General features: G+C 43.7%; 1 protein-coding gene across 9 annotated transcripts in view; it reads right to left on the reverse strand.

The window, feature by feature from the left end:
* The window catches only part of klf12b (Kruppel like factor 12b), a 238,229-nt gene that overhangs the window by 7,680 nt on the left and 206,430 nt on the right, over positions 1-24,119 (reverse strand). For all 9 annotated transcript variants that reach the window (XR_010975248.1, XM_068034302.1, XM_068034301.1 and 6 more), the window contains one exon: positions 17,546-17,703. Coding sequence is in view for 8 of the 9 variants with exons in the window: in XM_068034302.1 (XP_067890403.1) it covers positions 17,546-17,703 (158 nt within the window). In the remaining variant the exon portion in view is untranslated. The remainder of the gene's footprint in view (positions 1-17,545; positions 17,704-24,119) is intronic.

The following is a 24,119-nucleotide window of genomic DNA, read 5'->3' on the forward strand; positions in this document are numbered from 1 at the left end:
TATTTATGGAAACTGAATGTTGCTATGAGCAAGCATTTTTTTCCCCCTCTTCCCCATTCCTGTAACGTCATGAACAACTCTGCAGTCGGGGTTTGTACTTTCTGCCACTTGAGTAAACTGATACCTTTGCTGCAATCCCTGACTCAGAAATAATCTTCTGTAATGCTTTTACTTCAATGAAATTTGATTCGAGACCAGCCTGACAAATGAATATGATTGAAGGATTGCTAGAGGGGTTACCCAGAGAGCCAAGTTGGCCATAAGATGTGGCCAATATGGGGAGGAGAGAAACACTCAGTGTCAGACAACATGGCACATTTGTAACCAGATCATTTGTAAGTACAAGCTATTGGTTTGGTTAATGAAGATTGCAGAGCTAAATGACCAAAAGCCAACAAATACATGAATAAGGCACTGAAATCCCGAGTGTCTGCAGCCAAACCCAACAATATATCAATGGTTGAGATTTGACTCCATTACCAGGCCGCTTGATTGTAAAGATAACTTAATTCATTTTTAAAATGGAATTGGAAAATCTGTAAGTGTTGTATTCTTGTCTGAGGCTGAACCAGACTGTTCGCAAACTCGTCATCGATTTGACCCTGAGCTGAGCTTCCAACCTCACATTCTCCCCATCACCAAGACCACCTACTTTCACCTCTATAACATTACCCATCTCTACCCCTGCCTCAGCTCAACTGCTGCTGAGAACCTCATCCATGCCTAGGCTACTCTAGACTTGACTATTCCAATGTTCTGCTGGCTGACATCCCACCTTGCACCCTCCGTAAACTTGAGCTCATCCATTACTCTGCTGCCCGTATGCTAACTCACATTGAGTCCAGTTCAATCATCACTGCTCATTGTGTTCACTGACCTACAGTGGATCCCAGTCTGGCAATGCCTCAGTTTTAATGTATTGTTTTATAATGCTCCTGTGAAGTGCCTTGGGATGTTTTACTACTTTAAGGGTGCTGTATAAATGCAAGTTGTTGCTGTTCTTGGAAATTACATGATTGCCTTCATTACAAATGTTGGATAAATAATGTCCTATCATCCATGAAGGTTTATTGCTAAAAGTTTTGTTTAAGGAAGTCTGTATTTTTAGTTCACATTTAAAAGATTACCTTTTTCAAGCATGGTCAAAACAAAAGTGTAATAGTTAATAGAATAATAAAGGGTGTTGCTCACTCATAATCAGCCTTAATGTTGTCATGAGCTTTGCAACAGGTCTCAATATGGTAAGGTATCTCTCCAGCTTATTGAATTTGTATTACTATAAATGTCAGTTTTTAGGGGGCATTACAACAGGGAGAAGCCAGAAACAACCAAATCAGATGCTTAATAAAATTGAACCAGGTGGTGTTTGAGAATAAATTGCACTATGGATTAATGGGTTATGTGAAATTACACAGTATTTGCAGCACAGAAACAAACCATTCAGCCCAACAAGTTCATGCTCCACACGAGCCATCTCCCACACGTCTTCATCGAACCCCATCAATATATCCTTCTATTCCTTTCTCCCTCATGTGTTTATCTAGCTGGAAATGCATCTATGTTATTTGCCTCACTTTTTCCTTGAGGTAGCAATTTCTACATTCTCACCATTCTCTGGGCAAAGAACATTTTCCTGAACTCCCCATTGGATTTAATAATGACTATCTTGTATCTATGGCCCCTAGTTCTGCTCACACCCGCAAGTGGAAACATCTTCTCTGCATCTACCCGATCGAGCCCTTTCATAATCTTGAAGACCTTTAGCAGGTAACTCCTCAGCTTTCTCTTTTTTTTTTCTGGAAAAAGGTATGGAAACTCACTGCATTCATCAGAAACACCTCTTGCCACTATTTTAGTGGCAGTGTTAACCTATTTATTTTAAGCATGTTAATGCCCCAGCTAAAATTGTGGGGACAGGAATTTTAGATGAGCAGGTTAAGCACTTGTAGCTATTATTCCACAGTATCACTTCAAACACTGGAGAATTTATGCTGAGGGGAAAGTCCAGAACTTCCCTTTGTCTGACTGGCGCTTCAACAACTGATTCGAGTGGTGATGATTACGTGTACTTGAACAACTCTAACGGACAGGTTTTCGGGCAACAGAGACAGAAATCCACAGGAAGGTGATATGGGGTGGGATTTTCCTAAAACCAAACCAAGAGCTCCAGGGATGGGCTTTCACCTGCATATCCAGTTTCCTCTGCAGGCCTCAATTGTAGATGCAAGATCTCTGGCACCAAGGGGGAGCCCGTTGCTACAGAGGAATGAAATATGATGGCACTGGACGAGGTGCACCGCTGCAGCACTAGAAGAGAATAGAATGGCCTGAAAGGAGACAAAAATACCGAAGATTGCAATACCAATTTGACTGAAGGCCTCTGACTGGCTTTCTGATCATGTTCGGGCCTTCATCCTCCACCTAGCAACTTGATGTGCTTGCTGCATTATCCTAGAGACTACTGTGAACCTTTTCCTGATGGTCCCTGGGGTCTGTGCTGACAGAGAGTAGCAAGGGGGGAAATCAGGAGACTTTCTGGGAGTCACCCTCTGGTATTTACATGTGGCGGGCAGCCAGTGGCCTTGCTTGACTGGGATGGGGGTGTGGAGGGGAGGAAACGGGAGATAGGGGCCAGACAACAGCAATGGGCCTGACCACCCAATTTCCTCCATTTTCTGCTCCTATGCCACCCAATTTTGGGAAGGATTACAGAGGAAGATCTAGCTGTGATGCATAAGGTTTTGTAGCTGCCGTTCTGTACAGATGATGGGGATTGACATATTGCTGAGTAACTCCTAAGTTGCTGTCATAAACAGGGAGATCTAGGTTAAGCGCTTGTTGCAATTTGAATCTTGGTTGTGTTGCTTGAGCTGAACTTTGAAACTTGTAATACTGGGCCAATGTTAGGGTGATTTTCTAAGGGGTTAAACTGCCAAGGCAGCTAGCAGTATCGTTACTCCAGAATGAACCAGCAGCCTGAAATAAGCCTCAACCATAGTTGCTTAATGCGAATCAATGGGAGGATAGTTATGTAAACCTGAAACATGTCATGCTCGTAAAGGTGAGCCCATGTTTTTATTGATAGTAACTTACATCTTTATTGTTTTCCATAACTAAGGAGCATAGGGAAATTGGTTGTATTTATTGTGAAAACTGTATACTCATCATCTATTTTTATATAAATAAATCAGTTTATGGTTTGATGCTGAGCCTTGCCTTGAAGTACTATTCAGGAAGAGTCATGTGATACATTGCAGTAGCCACTATATGTAAAAAGGCTTCTCTGTTCCCGACCTTCCTCACTCTGCCGTTGACGGTCATGCCTTCAGCTGCCTAGTCCCTAAGCTCTGAAATTCCCTCCCTAAACCTCCCCACCTTTCCTTTAAGACTCTCTTTAAAACCTACCTTTGACCAAGCTTTTGGTCACCTGTCCTAATATCATCTTATTTGGTTCACTGTCAAATTTTGGTCGATAATGTTCCTGTGAAGTGCCTTCAGATGTTTTACCATGTTAAAGATACTATAAAAATGCAAGTTGTTGTTACAATCCCTGGGCAGTGCTATCGTTTAATTAGATTTGGGCAGAAACAAGGTACACTCTGGAACATAGGAGAGGTGAGAGCTGCTTATACAGTGACTGAATCTGACAGAATATTTGGCATAAATAAATAAAGACTGCAGACATTGGTTGGGCCATCATTGAAGGCTGGACACTGGGGAGCTCTCTAATCTCATCCAACACACTCTAATAGTCTCTGGTCTGCGCAGACCCTGCGAGTGACAAAATGGGATTTTCCCTGCAGCCTGACAAAGAGAGAAGTAGCCATCATTGGCAAACAACATTTTAATGTTGAAACATTTCACGTTTTATGTCTTCTGGTGTATAAACCTGTTTAAGGCATTGCTTATTTTAATGTAAAGTGATACTAATGCAGTGAAAATCACCACAGTAACAGAAGCCACAGCAACAAACATAATGGCACAGGAACAAACCTATTTAATCCTTTGTATTTCAGTGGCCCTAAACATATTTCCTCCTGTTCATGTCTGTATGAGTGTTTGAATCCTATCCTTTCACTTCAAGGCCAAGACGCGAAGTCAGTCTCTAATGCCGATTTATTGGTCTTAGTTGGGGAACCAGCTCAGCACCTACATTATGTAGAAATAACATCATATTGCCAGGAGCATGGGTAAGTAAGGAAGCAAATGTCAGCCTATTGAAGGTCCCTTACTGGGGGACATGCATCCCATCTGCACTGAGAATTTACACTGTCAGGTTTATCCTGAAGTCGATTCTATACAAGACTCCCTTCTACATGACAATAAATTAGGTTTTACAAAGAAAGGAACTAATTTATATCGCCTCTTAACCCATCTCTTAGAAATATCTCAACACCATTTGCTTGTTATGAATTACTTTGAAGTAAAATGACTGGTTAGGTTGCAAACACAGCAACTGTTTTGCATAAACAGAGAGTTAATCTGCTTTGGACGGAGGTAGGTGATAGGAAATATTCGCTAAAACACAGACAACCTCCTGGTCTCCTTCCCATTAGGGTCAAGTAATCTTTAGTGTCCTCCTAAATTGGAAAATGGAGTTAAGCATTCCATTTGAAGAGCAGACTCCTTGGTAATGCAGCATTCTGCTGCATAATGTCAGATGACTTGCTTGAACCCTCAACCTTTTAGCTCATAGGTAAGAGTGCTCCAGCTGTGTCAAATTATCAATACCTTGCAGTCTACAAGGCACAGCTGAGGATTTCTCCTTCTTTTACTGTGCGCTAGCTTGCCATTAAGAGTCTTGTGAGATGAGATAATTCCCTCTGCCTGACTAGGTGAGAGAGCTTGGCTCGGTTGGTTACACTCTTGCCTCTGAGCTCAGAAGGTTGTGGGTTCAATTTCCCAATCCAGGACACAAACAGGTGGCTCTGCTCCTGGGAACAGTGAAATGTAACATGTTATAAAGTAACTTAAAAGATAGTGTAATAAAGTCCAGAACAGAAAAGAGATGTCCCTTAACCTGCTTCCTTGTAAATTGAAAAGAAGGCCTTACTGAGATCCTTTGCTTATGATACATTAAACCTAGTAGAAAGGGTTAATAAAAATTACAAGAGAACAAACTTGTAGTCTTTGAATGATCAAAGCAATGAAATCTGCTTACATAACATGGAAACTATTGCTCAATGCATTTCAGTCATCTGTCTATCAAAGCTTGTGTAACTTCAGTTACCAAAGCTCTTTCACTAGTACCACTGTAGCTGTAGGTAAAATGTACATTTGAAATGCTAATGGTTTTTGGAACCAGGAATTAGGTGGCACTCTGGGGGTCAATGTATTAAAGCATGCATTCTTAGTCATTTTTTTTTGGCAAATAACTGGGGGAGGCGAGGAATTTTTTTTTTATTCATCGATTTATGATGATCTGGAATGCACTGCCTGAAAGAGTGTTGGGAGCAGATTCAACAGTAACTTTCAGAAGGTAGTTACATATATACTTAAGGAGGAAATAAAATAGCAGGGCAATGGGGAAAGAGCAGGAAGTGGGACTGATTGGTAGGTCTTTCGGAGAACCAGTACAGACACGATGGGCCGAACGGGCTCCTTCGCTGCTGTATGATTCTATGCAAACCAATCCATCCGAATTTTAAAAATCATTACACCCAGACAGTTCTGTGTGCTTTTCTCATACTAAGTTCCAAAGGAGGTCAGAAATTTGTGTAGCCTGAAGTGGGTTTTGACAACTAAGCATTGGTTAACTGCACTTGAACTTATACATGTAAGGCAAAGAGCTCCAGGCATTGACATAATCTGGCACAGCCTTTACTTGCAATATGCAAACTGCATCAACTTTACATGAAACTGACAAACTAACCTCTGAAAAAAAGGATTTGAATCTTGTCCCTACAAGTTGATCAGTATGATTTCATCCAGCAATTATGCTGAAGAATTTTCAGACCAATTACATTGTTTTGTGTAAACACTCTGACAACTTATCCAAGCAAAATTTTGCTGGAACATACCACATGGACTAAAACATAATATTCTGATCCCAGAATAAGGCTGCACAATAGCCTAATCAAGTATTTGCTTGTAAAATACAAACTCAGTTGAAAAACAAAATCTATGTTCATTATTAATTTACCACAAAGAGCCAGATTGTGGGCCATCACTTTGTTTGTTTGTTTCTCAGGTGCTGTCATGGCCACATTCCAGTTTTGAGTCTCAGTTAGGGTTGCCAACTCTATTTGGACATATTCCTGGAGGTTGCATTACATGACCTCCCTCCTCCAACTGCTCCAACCTCAAAACCCTGCCATGTCCATCCTTGTGGTGCCACCTTCCTATACCAATTACAAAGCGAACAGACTCTAGTTACCCAATTGGACGCTTCATGGCTCGTCAGTCAAACAGTCTTGTTTGACATCTCCAGTATTTTTATAGATATAAAACAAAGTGTTCAAAGAAAATTATAAGAACACACTTTTTTGAAATGCCTCTATGATTTTTCTCCTGGCTTGCTTGCAGCATTGTCCTGGAAATTAATCTTTAATTCCTGGTGACTCCAGGGCAATCCTGGAGGGTTGGCAACACTAACCTCAGCTCCCAGCGCTCTTCCTTCATGCCGAAAGCAATGCAAGGTGCAGTAGAGGCCACAGCAGTGGCAAGGACACCATACTACAATGCCACATTTCCCTGTTGAAGCCTCAGGAAAGCCAAAAATTGAGAGGAAGTTTGTGTGCCATGAAATGTTTCATTTGCACTCATTGATTTCCCTCCCTTATCTCAAACTCCTGAAGGTGACAATTTATACTGACGTATGATTTCCCTGAGCTGCTTGGCCCTCCATTACTTCAATGAGCTACTTACGCTCCTTGTGCAATCGTGGATATTACCACCAGTGGAACAGCTATTTCAGGAGTCTCTAGATTGTTGTAAGGCATAGGACACTGGCTGATCATTTCCCTTCCTAACTACAGGATTACAAGGGCAATTCAGTGTTGCCTTTCCCTGCTTCTTTCCTCGACCATCCTCGAGGTTGCTCAATACAGCCGCGTGATTGAATCAGAACTGTGCCTATTCTGTATGGTTCAGTGCCTCATCATTCATCCACTGTGATAGTCTGCAGCTGCTGATTTTTTTTATATACTTTCTAAATTTAATGAGGTCTGTAGTTTTTTTTAAAACAAGTACTAAATGTTAAGACAACAAGGAATTTATCCCGATATAACCTATAACATTTTAGTGCCACACACATGCAGTATTTTTGTGCACAGGCATATCTTAACAGATGTTATTGTTTCTGTCAGTTGATATGCACAAAACAAAAACACTGATTCATGATCAAAACTTTACTTTCAGTATAATCTATGTATGTACATGAATTAAATTGGAGCGTAGGTAATCCAGTGGTGCGTTAAAATCTATATGCAGTGAATATAATTTTAGTGACGATGTTCAATGGATCTATCGAAATGTCCAACTTATTGCATTTCATTATGTCAACAGGGCTTTGAGGCAGTTTGATTTTTACATACAGATCATTTTGCATTCAAATGAATCCACTTCAAAAACAACTTCACATTTTGAGGCTGTAGGTAGACTATGTTTCTTAAGCCTTCACTAACTTTCTCTCAGCATTTAACTGTAAATTTGCATTGTTTATTCAAGAACAAAATAGTGTTTAATGTGGAATGACCTTGTGAAATAGTTGGAGCAATGCTCAACACTGCTGCATCCTGTGATAAAACAACAGTGCCATCTGCTGTTCCTCAGCAATTTTACTGTTATATGTAATTCTGGACTTGAGCCTTTAAAAGAAAAATCCTTTCATTCTACTGAACATTTGAAATCATAGAGTCAGCGAGAGATACAGCACAGAAATAGGCCCTTTGGCCCAACGAGTCTGGGCCGACCAACCACCCATTTATACTTATCCTACATTAATCCCATTTTTCCCCCCCTCTCTCATCCCCACCTTCCCTCAATTCTCCTACCACCTACCAGTACTTCATCTACAATTTTGAAGTGCAGTGTCTATCGTCACACAGGCAACTGTGGCAGCTATTTTGCACAAACCAAGCATCCACAAACAACAAGAAGGGCTGGAATTTTATGCCCCCAAACGGGTGGGCTGGTAGTGGGGGAATTGGGGTGTAAAATTGAGTGGGAGGCCGGGGGAGGGGAGGGGAACCTTTCCTGTAAAACTGCAGCGGGGGCAGCAGTGGGTCGTGGGGTGGCGGCAGCGAGAAATGGCCCGCCCGCCCCAGGCCAATCAATGCCCTTAAGTGGCCAATTAATTGGCACTTAAGGGCTTCCACCCACCACCGCGGGTATTTTATCCTTGGTGGCCAGATGGCAGAAGCCTCAAAAACCCCGCCTGGTGAAACCCGGAGGCCTTTTTACGGGCTGGTGGGGGAGCCCTCCTGATCAGGCACCCTGCGCCTCACAGAGGGCCATCCCTGAAGCCCCAACCGCTCCCAATGCACAACAGTGCCCCGCCCCCCTAACTGATCCCTTTGCCTGGCCAGGGCCCAACCGATTGTCCCTGTCGAGGCCCTAAAACTAAGTTCCGGGGCCATCCTTCATCTTGTTTGCGATGGCTGGGTGCAGTCCCTGCAGTGGCCACTGCTCCCAGTGGCACAGCAGGGACTAAGAGCTGCTGGCCAGCTGATTGGCTGGCAGCTCCATGAGGCAGGACTTCCTGCCTCAAGGAAGCAGGAAGTCCTGCTCAATACCAAGGGTGAAAAATCCCAGTCTGGCTCCCCAGGCCCGGCGGAGGCAGGCTTGCCACTGACTTTTCGGCAGGTGGACGGGGCCTCTTGCTCAACAAAAATTCCAGCCAATGTGCCTAACTTTTTTTTGAGTAGGCAGCGAGGTTGCTGGTTGAAGGAGGAATTGTAATGAATGTCAATTTATCAGAAATTCTATATTCCATTTATTTTTTTGTGTACATATATTTTGACCTAGGCACCAGAAAGTTTAAAGTCTAAGCCATGGCTGATTTGAAGACTGCCTTTGTCTTGCTTTAACAGCAGCGAGCTCAGTGGAATACAAACCTCTGGGAGCACAGCATATTATGGACAAATTTAAATTGGCTTGGTAAAAAGAAGTAATTGGTTTCTCAGTGTCAAGAGGCACATGCCAGGCCTACTGTTTGGGACCCAAGTTTAATTGAGTCAAATTTTGTTTTGTTGTGGAACAGCACTGGTTTATAGCTGTTTATTGCTGGGAGCTAGGTAGTGCACTGGGCTAGTTGCGGGTCTTTCACCTCTGGGACCTGGATTTAATTCCAGGCCAGGTTGATGGGATGAATTTCTCCTCTATCTATGTAGGGCTCCTTAGTGAAATGAGTTGAGTAGGCCAGTGGCACATTGCTGCAGCAGACCAGAGGGAGCTTTACTATGCATCTGGCTGTGCTATACTATAGGTCTCTGTAATGGGATGAGTTCCATCCTACAGCTCACACCAAGTGCTTGAAATGAAAAGAAATCTAGTTTCCAGTTCTAGCATCAACTTGATGAGAACAAAAGGCTTGTTTGTACCTCCTGGATTTCATTAGTCTCTGACCTACTATTTTTATCTTTGTTTTTGGTAGCTTGAGCATCAAAGAGACATGCAACCAGACTGATACCCAATGTTCCCCATAACTGTGCTACCATTTATCTCAGGGATTTATAGGTACTCTGTGGGTAATTTCTCATTACCTGTCCATGTTCAAAAGGAACTGGAGAAACAGTTATGATTCAAAGCTTCTATTGTTTTGGAACCGATGGAGTCAAGCAGCGTTTATGTTAATGCTAATTTGTTCGTGCTACTGTATAATTTATCTTTGTGCGATAAACTGAATTATGTTTTAGTTTGAGCTATATGGTCTGTTGGCAGCATGCTGATTTTCATTGTTTCAATAGGATCTGAAGCTATGGGCTGGAATTTTTATGCCCCCCACACTGGGAGCAGACTGGAGGTTGGGGGTGCCGTCCCTGTCGCCTACCCACCCTTGCTGCTATTTTACCAGTGGCGGGGGAAGTGGCACAAAGCCCACCCACAACAGGCCAATTAAAGCCCCAAGGTGGCCAATTAATTGCCGTTTAAGGGCCTCCTACCGCCGCCATGGACGGCCACTTCGCCACCTGGGGACACTGCCCAGTTAAACCTGGCGGCCTCCTTGTGGGCTGGGGGTGGGGTGGCCCTCCTGATTGGGCACCCTGTGTCCCACAAAGGGCACCCCCCTGCCCCGCAGCACATGCCCCTGCTGCAACACCTGCCCCCACTCTCTCTAGTGATCTTCACCTCCGCTAAAGGCCTGCTACCCGACCCGAACCCGACGGGACCCAATGACATGTGTCGGGTTCGGGTTGGGTCGCTCTTCCGGGTCCGGTTTTCAGGCTCGGGTCGGGTCAGGCCGGGTCTGGGTTGGACACACACAGTACTACCTTTTTCTCTGCTGGGAGGAAAAGGGAAGTTGAGTAAGTAAGCCTCAAAATTTGAAAAGCCTGCCTGAGCTGGGAGTCCGGGACGTCAAAGAGGGAAGCATGCATCCAGACTCCACAGACTCTGAGTCTGCGCAGTGAGCGAGCGAGCGTCTTTATGATGACATCTCACTCATGCTGCAACTTCCATTCCATTCATCCAAAAGTGTAAGTACAGTGAGTGCACTATGGTCAGGTCGGGTCGGGCCGGGCACGGGAAAAAATGGAAGGACTCGGGCCGGGTCGGGCTTGGGTCCGATGTGGTTCTGTTGGGTTGGGGTTTTTTTTCCAGACCCAGGCAGACCTTTAACCTCCGTTTGCCGGGGCCCAGCCAATTGTCGCCGGCAATGCCCCACATACTTAGCTCTGTTCTGGGCCTCTTTCCAGCTTGCTGGTCCTGGCTGGGTGCAGTCCCAGCAGTGGCCACCGCTCCCAGTGGCGCTGGTGGGACTGAAGAGCTGCTGACCCTCTGATTGGCTGGCAGCTCTTGGAGGCCAGACTTCCTGCCTCAGAGTGGTAGAAGGCCTGACCTCTTCCAATTAAGGGCCTAGGCCACGCAAAATTGCTGCGTGGCTTCTAGGCCCAGCATAGGCGGGCTCGCATCCGACTTTTTTGCCAGTGGGCGGAGCCTCTGCCACAAGGTATAATTCCTTCTACGGTGTGTAAACCATACAATTTATGCTATATGTCCCAATGACAGAAGGATTCATTGTTCACTGGTAGCACACAATATAAGCACATAGTCAAGTTTTGGTTCACAGGAATTGTAGATTTGTCTATGGAAGTTGACTTTTTATGTGGACATAGGTAAAATGTATTCAGAAGAATCCTGAACTGGAATATTGGTTAGCATCCAAACAGGATTCTTTCCTCTTCTCTGACCAACTCTTGAATGGTTTTTCACCTTCCGAAGTGCCTATCTTTCCTGGCAACTCCACATTTGAATCTGTCCAAAAAGGTTCTACTCCTGCCACAGCACTTATGTAGCCTCAACCAAAGTCACAAATGACATTCCACATGACAGTGACCATGGTGCATTGTCCCTCTTCATTCTACAGCTCTTTAAAACAATCAACCACACCATACTCCTCTAAAGACTTTCCTTGGTTGTCCAGCTCAGTATCATTGTCCATCCTTGATTCCACCTTACATATCCAATCATAGTGTTTCTTCCTACCCCTACACTGTTACCTTTGGAATCCCTCAATGATCTACCCTTGGCCTCTTCCTCTTCCTCACCTACATGCTTCCCCTTGGTGACATCTTTCGAATACTCAGGGTCAGCTTCCTCAAATATTCTGATGACCCTTCCACTGAGTTGCCAGACTGCTTGCCTGATATTTAGTCTTGGATGAGCAGCAATTTCCTCCAGTTAAACATTAAGACGACTAAGATTATTGGCTTTGGCCATCCCCACAGACTCTGGACCCTCCCCACCGATTCCACCCCTCTCCTTAGTGATTGTCTCAGGCCAAACCGACTTGTTCACAAACTCTGCATCTTGGTTCAACCCTGAGCTGAGTTTCCAATCTCATAATCTTTCCAATGTAAAAGCTGCCTATTTCTTACTTCTGACATGGGTTAGCTCTGCCCTTGCCTCAGCCCATCTGTCACTCAAACCCTCATCCATGCCTTGGTCACCTCCAGGCTATATTCTCTGAACCAGCCTCCATTCCAGTGCCCTCTGTAGACTTCAGTTCATCCAAAATTATGCTGCTGGTCTCTTATCCTACACAAGGTGTTCACCCATTACCTCTGGCCTTGCTGACCTATATTGACACCTGATTCCCCCAATACCTGAAATAAAAAATTCTCATTTTCATGTTTCAGTCCCTTCATAGCCTTACCCCTCCCCATCTCTGTATCCTCCTCGAGTCCGAAAACCCAGCTCCGCCCAAATTCTTCATTCCTCTGACTGGCCTATTATGCGTTCTCCCCCCACCATTGGCAGTCATGTTATCTGGGCCCAATGCTCTTGAATTCTTTCCCTAAACCTTTCCATCTCCCTGTCTTGCATTAAAGCCCTCTTTAAAGGCTTAGTTCTTTGACTAGGCTTTTGGCCACCTTTTCTAATATCTCCTTTGTCTCAGCAGCCATTTTTGTCTGTTTATGCCTCGATGAAGGGCCTTGGGACATCCCTAGCTGTTATATAAAAGTTTATTGTTACTGTTATGCCATGGGATCTTGAGTATCTGCTTGAACCATCAGAGGAGGCTAGCATAAGCTCAATTTCATCTGGGGGATGGCACCTCTTACAGAACTTCATTGGAGTGTTATCCTAAATAACATGTTGAAATCCTGCAGTGGGACTAGCACCCATATCATTCTGACTAGAGGCTTTGGAACAGGAAAATTCTGGAGAACTCAATTTGATTAGCTAATTACAGAGTACAACATTCTTTTATCTTTTTTGTTCAGAGTGATTAAGCTTAAAATACCCACTTTATGGACCATGAAGCTGGTAGGTGAAGTTCAATTTATCTCACAAATAATTATTTGTAAGGTCAGGAATTGACAAGTCAGAGTTTCCAAAAAGTTTATCAATGGATTGATTCATGAAGCAAATCTTCCAAATACAAAAGGATCAGCCTCCAAAATATCTGAACTGTCTCAAAATCCTTGCAGATAAGCATGAGACTGACTTGAAACTCTTTGGGCCTTGTGTCTTTTGGCACATAAATATTTGGAGGGTTTGGTAACTTCTAAATTAATATTCCACAAACCCATGTAGGATTTTTAAAATCAATGGTGAAAGTCATTAGTTTTACATCTTCTAGCAAGATGTAAACGTGTAGTGAGATATAAATATGTCAAGATACAGTATTCAGGCTGTGAAAAGTTTGTGTTTGAGCACAAACATTGCAATAAGATGAGATTCTGTGTTATGCACATGGTGGAAAAGCTTGGGGTAAAGTTTCCACTTTGGGCATAACTGTTGATTTTGACACAAATTGGAACCATTTTGAAAGTTTTTTCCATCAGGTTTCCACTCAATCTTGTTTGCATATCGCCGAATGCAAAATTTGCCATGAATCAACGCAATCAGGCAGTGTTTTAAAACATAACTTTTTTACAGAAATAATTTTGCTTCAAAGAATACCCCTTGATATACTGAAGAGCTGTTAACTTGGTAAAGTTTGATTAATACAGTTACAAATGAGTTTATCTCAAAAATATAAACATTTTAAACCAGTGTCATTCCACACCTGAGTAATCCAATTTTAAATGACTAATAAAAAACTACACAAAATGTTTTCTAGTTAGATTCAGGTACAGTTCCTTAGTAAACTAAAAAAAGTTCAAAATGTACCTATTAATGTCCTTGTGCCCAAAAAGATCCTTTTAAATGTTTAGACCCTCTTCGAAGGCCTGTGAACAAGCGCAATTAGCAGAAACTCCCAATGGTGATTAATTCACCCTGGGGGTGCGTCCAGTTTTGTGGGTAGGGCCTGCGTCTAGCACCATGTTGTAGCTAGTGCAAAATATTGCAGAAACTCGATTGGTGCAGAATGCAATTTGTGCTTAAAGTTCCGTGATCTTTTGCAGCAGCTATGCCAATATAAGGGGAATTATGTCAGAAAAACTAGCACAATTGAGCAGTAATCCAGGCCCTTTTGTGAACACCATAATTTCTGGGCTGAAGAAAATGGGTATCGTAGACAATGAAAACACTGTTAACAGCAGAAGCACCTGCCACAGTCACAAAAATGTTTTCATCCTAGTGACCACGTCATGCATTATTGTGCTTTGCCCACCATCAATGAAGAACATAAGAACTAGGAGCAGGAGTAGGCAATTCAGCCCCCCGAGCCTGCTCTGCCATTCAATACGATCATGGCTGATCTCATCTTGGCCTCAACTCCACTTTCCTGCCCGTTCTCCATAACCCTTCAACCCATTTCTAATTAAAAATCTGTCTATCTCCTCCTCAAATTTACCCAATATCCTGGCATCCACCGCACTCTGGGGTAGTGAATTCCACAGATTTACGACCCTTTGAGAGAAGTACTTTCTCCTCATCTCTGTTTTAAATCTGCTACCCTTATCCTAAAACTATGACCTCTCATTCTAGATTGCCCACAAGAGGAAACATCCTCTCTATGTCTACTTTGTCAATCCCCTTAATCATCTTATATACCTCAATTAGATCTCCTCTCATTCTACTAAACTCCAGAGAGTAAAGGCCTAAACTGCTCAATCTCTCTTCATAAGACAAGCCCCCACCCCGCCCCCCGCAATCTCTGGAATCAATCTAGTGAACCTCCTCTGAACTGCCTCCAATGCAAGTGCATCCTTTCTCAAGTAAGGGGACCAAAACTGTACACAATATTTCTCACCACTGCCTTGTACAGTTGCAGCAACACTTCCCTACTGTTATACTCTATTCCTTTAACAATAAATGCCAAAATTCCATTTGCCTTCCTTATCACCTGCTATATCTGCAAACTAGTTTTCTGCGATTCATGCACGAGGACACCCAGATCCCTCTGCACCGATGCACTCTGAAGTTTCTCTCCATTTAGATAATAATTTGCCTTTCTATCCTTCTGACCAAAATGGATAACCTGGAATATTATAACCAATGGATCCACTATCTCCACTGCCACTTCCTTTAAGACCCTAGGATGTAGGCCATCAGGCCCTGGGGACTTATCTGCCTTCAACCCCAATAGTTTGCTCAGTACTTTTTCCCTAGTGATGATTTTTCTAAGTTCTTCCCTTTCTATAACCTCTGCATTATCTGGTACTATTGGGATGGTACTAGTGTCCTCCACCATGAAAACTGAAGCAAAATACTGATTTAGTGTCTCTGCCATTTCTGTGTTCCCCTCTATTAACTCTCCAGTCTCATCCTCCAACGGACCAACATTCACTTGAGCTACTCTCTTCCCCTTTATATACTAATAGAAGCTTTTGCTATCCGTTTTTATATTTTGCGCTAGTTTTCTTTCATAATTTACCTTTGCTCTTTTTATTACTTTTTTAGTAACCCTTTGTTGATCTTTAAAAGTTTCCCAATCCTCCAGCCTGCCACTGGCCTTTGCAATAGGGTATGCCTTAGTTTTTGTCTTTATGTTATCATTAACTTCCTTGCTTAGCCATGGATGTTTTTTCACCCTGCTAGAATCTTTCTTCCTCTCTGGAATATATTTTAGTTGGGATAAATTGAATATCTCCTTAAACATCTGCCATTGCTCATCAACTGTCCTACCTTGTAGTCTTCCTGCCCAGTCCACTAGGGCCAAATTTGTCCTCATGCTCATATAATTACCTTTGTTTAACTCCAGAACGCTTGTGTGGGACTCCAGCTTCTCGCCCTCAAATTGAATTTGAAATTCTAGCATGCTATGATCACTTTTCCCTAGAGGATCCTTAACAATTAGATCATTTATTAATCCCACCTCATTACACAACACCAAATCTAGAATAGCCTGCTCCCTGGTTGGTTCCACACCATATTGCTCCAAAAAACAATCTCTAATACATTCAATGAACTGTCCCTCAAGGCTACCCTTGCCAATTTGACTAATCCAGTCTATATGCATATTAAAATCACCCATGATTATTGCCGTACCTTTCTTACAAGCCCCCAGTATTTTCTGGTTTATACTGTGCCCCACTGCAGAACTACTGTTTGGGGACCTATAGATTACTCCCACCAGTGACTTCTTTCCCTTGCTATTTCTTATTTCTACCCAGACTGATTCTACGCCTTGATCTCCAGTGCCTATATCATTTCTCACTACAACATTGATCTCTTCCTTTACCAACAAAGCTACACCACCTCCTTTTCCTTCCTGTCTATCCTTCCGAAATACTGAGTACCCTTGGATATTCAATTCCCAAACCTGGTTTCCCTGCAACCACGTCTCAGTAATCGCCACTAAATCATACCCATTTGTCTCTATTTGCGCTGTTAACTCATTTATTTTATTCCTGCCTACTGTTCCAGGATCAGGGCAAAAGTAACTCAATACTTCCTTTCTCTTCCCAGCTTTCTAAAATTCATTTTCCTCACTCCCTCTACTCTCACCTCCAATACCGTGGGTGGTATTTTATGTAGGCAACCGGGGTCTCACCTGCCAGCTGGAGAGCCGGTGAGAACCCTGCATTACTTCCTTTCAGGAAGGCCTGCCAAATTTAGTGTCAATCAGGCACTTAAGTGGACAGTTGCGGGCCTTCCCTGGGTTCAAGGACCCTGGGGGCAGAAGTCCTGCCCACCAACAGCTGACGGCCAATCAGAGGCTGACATCTCTTTTGTTCAGCAGTGCCACCAGGGAGGTGCTGGCTGCTGTGAGACAGACACGCACCTGAGCCCTAGGTCGACACTGGATCCTGGACTCAGGTAAGGCTTTGGCAGGAGGGGTTTTGCAGGGTGGGGGTGTAGAGGGGATGGCAGCAAGGGCAGGAGGGTGGGTCTCAGTGGACACTAACCTTCCTGATGCTGGGTCCCTCGATCAGGCACTGAGTGCCTTTGAACGAGGGACCCCCCCTCCCCCCCCAACTTCCCCCTTTGCTGGGGAGACCACAAGCAACTCTATGTGGCTTTACATGTTGTGCTTCCAATCTTCCATCCTCTATGAATTGCAACCTTTCCAAATTGTAACTTGCCCCAGTAGCTCCTTACCCCAATACCACATTAAATTTAAAATCTTCACCTTCATATCCCTCCATGGTCTCATCCTACCCTATCCTTCCAGCTTCCTCCAGTCTTACATTACAACAGTAACTGCACTTCAGAAGTTCTTCATTGGCTCTAAAGCACTTTGGGATGTCCTCAGGTCCTGAAAAGCATGATAGAAAAATTGTTCTTTCTTGCCATTTTTTTTCTCCATTTCTCCTCTGACTCTGACCTTTTGTCTGTTCTATCTGGTCCTTTTGCCCCACAAACCCTAAGCCGACATCAACCCTACCACCTCTCATCCTCAACCCTTCCATTTCTCTTTGGCCTTAAAATCCATCTTTTCAACAAACCTCTCCCTCCACGACTTAGCTCCCTTTCCCCTATCAGTTTCCATTTGTAACACTTTCACGTTAAAGGTCTTGTATCAATGCAAGCTGTTGTAGCTTCCTACCTGTATGCGTCCTCCTATGTGCTTTCAAATGAGAGCTTTTTGTGTACACTTTATTGCAGCCCTCAAAATCACACCTGTGTATACGTCGTTTCTTTGAGTCAGGGGACTCGGATCTGCGTTGTAGTCTTGTGCCCTCAATACTGAAAGGTGAATCCGAACTGAAAAAGGACACAATCAACATATGATAAATAGGAACCGGAACTGATTGTTACACTGGGTAAATTACCTCCTGTGAATATGATGGGAAACCAAGATAACATGATGGGAGTCAAACGAATATCAAAGAAATAAGATTTCTAGCCAATTCTATCAATAACATGTGAAAATTTATGTTTCAGGAGTTAAAGCAAATATTAAATTTACTTTTTCCAAAGTTCTTTCAATTTAATTAAAGTGACAAGATAATTTTATATATTATATATTCAGATTTCTTGCTTTTTCGGTGTCTCTACGTTTTCCTCCTTTCTTCTTTGAACCAGTCTTGTTCACCAGCAGCACTCCAATGTGTAAGGCACCCATTTGTACCTAAGAATTGTGATCAAAGTCCTACAACAGCTACTCACCAATTTATTGGCCTGAACGATGCAGTTTTTTTTAGCAATCAATGGAATGGTCAAAATGCCCCCACCCACCCTCACCCTCCAACTGATTTCCAACTAGGACGAGAAATGGGTGACTGGCAGATGAAAATTACCTTCCCCTCCACCCCATGTGTATTTCATGTGATTCTCATACTCCATGTGGTAATGTGATGTGCTAACACCTTCCTATACTTCCAACTGGAAGGTAACTAATTGTAAGGGCTCAGTGGCATTTCACAAACATTGAGTGTGATTGTCTGAAACACATTGTAGATGTGATTCACATGTTGTGTATTTAAAAAGGAAGTATTTTCAGCAGTGGATTTTGTTGTATCTTAAGCAGGAGGGTGAGAGAGCTATTAGGTTCCCTTCAGAGATATTGAAGTTTGGAAGTTACTTGGTTCAATCTATGAGTTGCTGAGGGAAAAACAAAAGTTCGGCACCAAAGCAGGCTTTCCTCTAGGCTTGTCTTACATCACCACCACCTTTAGTGGAAACTCCATTGAGGCCGGGGTTTTCATCAAACTTTTGCCAAAGTAATGGCAGCAGAACAGGAGGAGCCCCAAGGAAATTTCCAGTGCAGATTTCTTGGATTTTCTCATTGATCCATTGAGGAAGCCCAAGGAATACAGCTTCTGGTGCTTTGCCATGGATCTTCCAAAGTTGTGACTTTCCAATTTTTGTAACTTAACCATCTCAACTCAACTGGAATTGAAGGTTTTGCCAATTTGGAACAGTTTGGTGGCATAGCTTCATGTCCACCATGAAGGCCTAAATTCATCACTCATGCCTCTCAGCAACTATCTTCTGATCGGGTGTTAACTCAGATTCACAGATCATTGTGTAAGCCATCATGCCACATTGCCTAGCAGAATTCCAGACCTCAATGAAATCTTATAGCAGCCTGACTGAAACATAAAGCATCATGAAAAGAAAAGCCAGTACTGCCACAAGGATTCCTGTCAGTACATGATTAACTAATTTTAGAAATGGTACAATTGCATCAGTGTTCTCAAAGTGAACTCCAATAACTAGTTGTATTTACTGTTTGAGTAACACACACCCAAAAATAACACAGGATTACCATGAGCACTGCCAGTAACTGATTGCGAAAGAAAAATATTGACAAAACTGGATTTGATTAATTACTGTCAGATGGGAACAGTACTGATATTGTTCTATACAGGACTGATGAAACACTGAAGTGTATTCTGAGTCTTTATTTTATTATCTGCACACTGATACGATTAGGTAGTGGATGTAAATAGGTAAGGCTTTGACAAATCTGACTGGGTGGAATTTTTAGCTCTTCCCCCATAGTGCTTTGGAGGCAGAAAGACCATAAAATCGGGTGGAATGGTGTCGGGGGTGGGTCCCTAGCCACCTTCCTGCCTTTGCCGAAATTTAGTCTGGGGCAGGAAGGCCTGTGAACCGCCTTCCCATCTCGCCCCATATTGAGGCTCTTAACTGGATAATTAAACCCTAATTAAGTGCCTCTTCCCACTAAAGGCCTGCTATCTTACCCAAACCCTACGGGACCCGACGACACGTGTCGGGTCGCACTTCTGGGGCAGGCATTCGGGCTCGGGCTGGGCCGGATCGGACATGCTGTATCACCACCTCAGGTAAGTGACTCTAATGTTAATTTACTTTTTGGACTTTGAAGGTGGTTTTGTGACAGTTTATTTTAAGCTTGTGCAAGTAAAGAACAAAGTGAAAAATTGGAAGGGAGGTTATCTGATGGTCGGGTCGGGCGCGGGAAAAAAATGGAAGGACTCGGGGTCGGATGGGGTTCTGTCAGACTTGGGTCGGGTCTCATTTGCAGACCCAAGCAGGCCTTTACTTCCCGCTGCAGGTACAATTACCCGTGCGACGGGCAGCCCTGTTGCCGCACGGGATGCACGGCACAAAAAACCGTGCGGGCTGCTTCCTGGCTGCTGGGGGGTGGGGGGCGGTTGGTGGGATTGGTGGGGTCCCTCTGTCAAAGACAGTTAGCGTCTTTGGAAGAGGGGCCTGGCATTGGGAAGTGGCGGGGTGGGGTGGGGGGCAATGCAGCTGAGGGCCACCCCTCTGGCCTTGCTGCCGACATCCCTTCCCCCCTCCCCCGCAAACACCATCCCAAGAGACCCCTCCCGCCCTGACCTACCTTGAGCCTCGTTCCAGCACTGCTCCTCGGTGTCTGGTCACTGCAGCTACAGCAGTAGCCACCACCTCCGCGCTGGTACTGCAGCTGCCGGCCTCTGATTGGCCGGCAGCTCTGCCAGGCCAGGACTTCCAGTGGCGGGGTCTTAAATCATAAGGAAAGCCCGCTGCTGTCCAGTTAAGTGCCTGATTGGCACTAAATTTGGCAGGCCTTCCGTACGAGAGCTGGTGCGGGAACTTGGATTCCCCAAATGCCGAGACTCCCGCTGCCAGCACAAAATTCCACCCTTTGTCTTTAGTCTTGTGTTATGTGGTCTGACAGCATGGTCTTTTTAAACCAATCAGTGAGACTAGAACTATGACTTACACTGTACTAAATAGTACAGGATATATTGTTAACCTTGAAGCTGGCTCCTCCTCTTCACCACATACATTTAAACTTTAAGTTCTTTTTCAATGGGAACACAGGTGCCTATGGAAATTGTAACTTTCTGTGAAAGAAAAAACTTGTGTTTTATACATATTAGAACCTTTCACAACCCCAGGAAGTCCCAAAGCACTTTATAACCAATTAAGCACTTTTGAAGTGTAGATACTATTGTACTTCCTATGCTACAGTCGACAATTTGCACACAGCAAGATCCCACAAACAGCAATGACATAGTCTGCTTATGTGATTATGGTTTAGGGAAAAATATTGGCTGGGACACAGGGGTGAACTCCCCTGCTCTTCTTTGAAATTGTTCCATGGGATCTTTTACATCCACTTGAGAGGCCAAATGGGGCCTCGGTTTAACAAATAAAGCCAAGAATGAGCTCAAAAAAGCCACTAGAGAAGGTCTTTGCCAATTTTCATTTTAAAAAGGCCTAGAAATTCCTGGTTGCGTGATCCTATTTTTTTAGTGGTTTTTTAAAAGCAAATTGCCAGCAGTGATAATGTTAACATTATAAATAACCTTTTTGAGGCATAAGGCAGTGAAGCCACTAATCCTTTGCTAAACATCAGCAGGAATAGGGACAACTCCAGGTTGTTGGCAATTCTGTTCCTCGGTTATGTTTTGCTGTGATTACCTATCATCCTTGCAGCAGCATTCCAACTTGCATTTTTGGGAGCAGCAGGACATGGACTAAAACACACTTTACTGATTATTTCCTAGACACGCCTTAGTCACTCAACAGACTTTTCAGGTTTTCCCATTTGAATTGGCTGCAGTTCTGGCCTGAACATTAATAATTGGTCATTTGGACAGATCCTCTCAGATACAGGAATGTCAATCATTTTTAGACGGTCCTGTTCATTTTTATTTATCTGTCACCAACCATTTGAAATACTCCAAGTGGCACATCCACACTGGGGTCTAAATCCGAAAGCTCTTTTCTAATGTGTTCATGGCATGTTCTCTGATCGTTTTGGTTGAAGGTTGTTCATCGAATTGAATATCTACAGCACAAAAAGGAGGCCATTCAGCCCATTTTCCTGTGCCAGATCTTTGAAAGAGCTATCCAGTTAGTTCCATTCCTCTGCTCTTTGCCCATAGTACTGCAAATTTCTCCTTTTCAAATATATATTAATAGCATATATTAAATAAAATGAAAAAATAACATTCAAAACAATAGTACAGACTTAAGTTGTTTTGGCCCATTTACAATTAGTATATAGAGCTATAGACTTTCCCTAGTGCCTATCGTTTCATTCTCAGAGTTCATCTGTTGTTGGCAGTTTCAGAAGATGACCCTGCCTCCAAAACAAGAACCATTTTAAATCCAGAATTTGGATTCTGCCCACTCCAGATCTGGCATCTAAATCCACCTGAATGCTCATACTCACACAAAATATTTGAAAGGAACATTAGGGAAATGTTCTTGATAAACCATCTTTTAGTGCAAGAAAACTTGCCCCTGATGTGTTCAGCAATTTTTTGTTGTTTATCTTTGCTTGATATGCGGAAGCATAAAACCCTCTTACATTATTGAACAGCATAAGCTTCATTTTGCTGCTTGCAGCAGATGTCACCATGACTAGTGTGCTGTCTTTGTTAGTTCATTGGGCCTGAAGGGCCTTGCACCTTCCTGAGCACATGGAAAAGGTACTATATAAATGAAAACTTGCCCTTTGCGTATGACTGAGAAAAATGGCTTTACCACTTTTATCATTTTAGGCTTATTTACGTTGCATTTCTATTTTAAACCATAAGATGGTGCAGGTGGCAAGCATTACTTTTCATGCAGAACAGTTGAGTCTCTCTCTGCTGATAGAAAATTTGAATATGGAACTCATACAATATTCGATAACGCCCCCTTTCAAGGAGGGTGCACAAAATTTGTAAAATTATCCCCAGAGGATGTGTTTTAGTTTTTAAAAAAAATGAAAGCTATAATTGTCAATCTACATATTTCCTTATCAAGAATACCATTAGGATACTGGTTGGAGCAGGAGACGTGGTGCCAGACGACGGGCTTTGCAGCTGGGGGCAACCCCACCTCAGCTGTTTGTGCAACCCCAAGCCGCATTTTCTGATGCCCAGCAACGAATTAGTTGTCGTTGGGACTCCTATCCCTTTGAAAAATGGGTGCCTTCATCCAGGAGCTGACGGCCAAGCAGAAGGCCGGAAGCTCTTCAGTCTGAGCAGCGCCACCAGGAGTGGGAGCAGCCATTGCCACTGGGGGCCCTTCCGTGGACCACAGAGTGTCCGAACTGAGGGCACCCCCCCTTCCGGAACTCTCAGGGAAGCTGCCAGAGCTCACCAGGTGGTCTCCCCACATGGCAAAGGGCCCACCTGCAGGTGGTAAAATGCCAGCAGTGACGGGAAGAGGCCCTTAACTGGCCACTTAAGTGTCTCAATTGGCCACTGGACGGGTGGGCCGTCCTCCACCTTGCCCGCCGCCCCTCAATTGAGAATACGTTAAGTGGTTGAAGAAAAGGGGGATTAATGGATGTGGAAACAGGATGGGGACGCAGCGTTTAGGGTGGCACAGTGGCGCAGTGGTTAGCACCGCAGCCTCACAGCTCCAGAGATCCGGCTTCAATTCTGGGTACTGCCTGTGCGGAGTTTGCAAGTTCTCCCTGTGACCACGTAGGTTTTCGCCGGGTGCTCCGGTTTCCTCCCGCCGCCAAAGACTTGCAGGTAAATTGGCCATTGTAAATTGCCCCTAGTAGGTGGTAGGGAATATGAGATTACTGTAGGGTTAGTGTAAATGGGTGGTTCTTGGTCGGCACAGACTCGGTGGGCTGAAGGGCCTGTTTCAGTGCTGTATCTCTAAATAAATAAATAAAACTGGGACTAATGTTTTTGTGGAGGAGAAGCACTAGCAAGGACTGGTTGGGCTGAGTGGTTCATTTACGTGTTGTTATTCCTATATAATTTTTTTTATTCGTTCATGGGATGTGGTGTCGGTGGCTAGACCAGCATTTATTGCCCATCCTTAACTGCCCTAGAGAAGGTGGTGGTGAGCTGCCTTCCTGAAACACTGCAGTCCTTGGTGTGTAGGTACACCCACAGTGCTGTTAGGAAGGGAGTTGCAGGATTTTGACCCAGCAACAGTGAAGGAACGGCGATATAGTTCCAAGTCAGGATGGTGTGTGGCTTGGAGGGGAACTTGCAGGGGGTGGTTCCCTGAATGCTACATTCTCTGTAATGTAGAAATGTTTAATTTTAAAAATCATGAAAAAAAATTCCTGTTAATTATGTTGGAAAATTTCTGTCTCCTGATAGGTTAATTGGCCATTATAAATTGCCCCTAGTATATAGGTAGGTGATAGGGAAATATATAGGGACAGGTGGGGATGTGATAGGAATATGGGATTAGTGTAGGATTAGTATAAATGGGTGGTTGATATGGGTGGTTGATGG

This window comes from Heterodontus francisci, chromosome 6 (genome assembly GCF_036365525.1).
Source record: "Heterodontus francisci isolate sHetFra1 chromosome 6, sHetFra1.hap1, whole genome shotgun sequence".
Classification (NCBI taxonomy): domain Eukaryota; kingdom Metazoa; phylum Chordata; class Chondrichthyes; order Heterodontiformes; family Heterodontidae; genus Heterodontus; species Heterodontus francisci.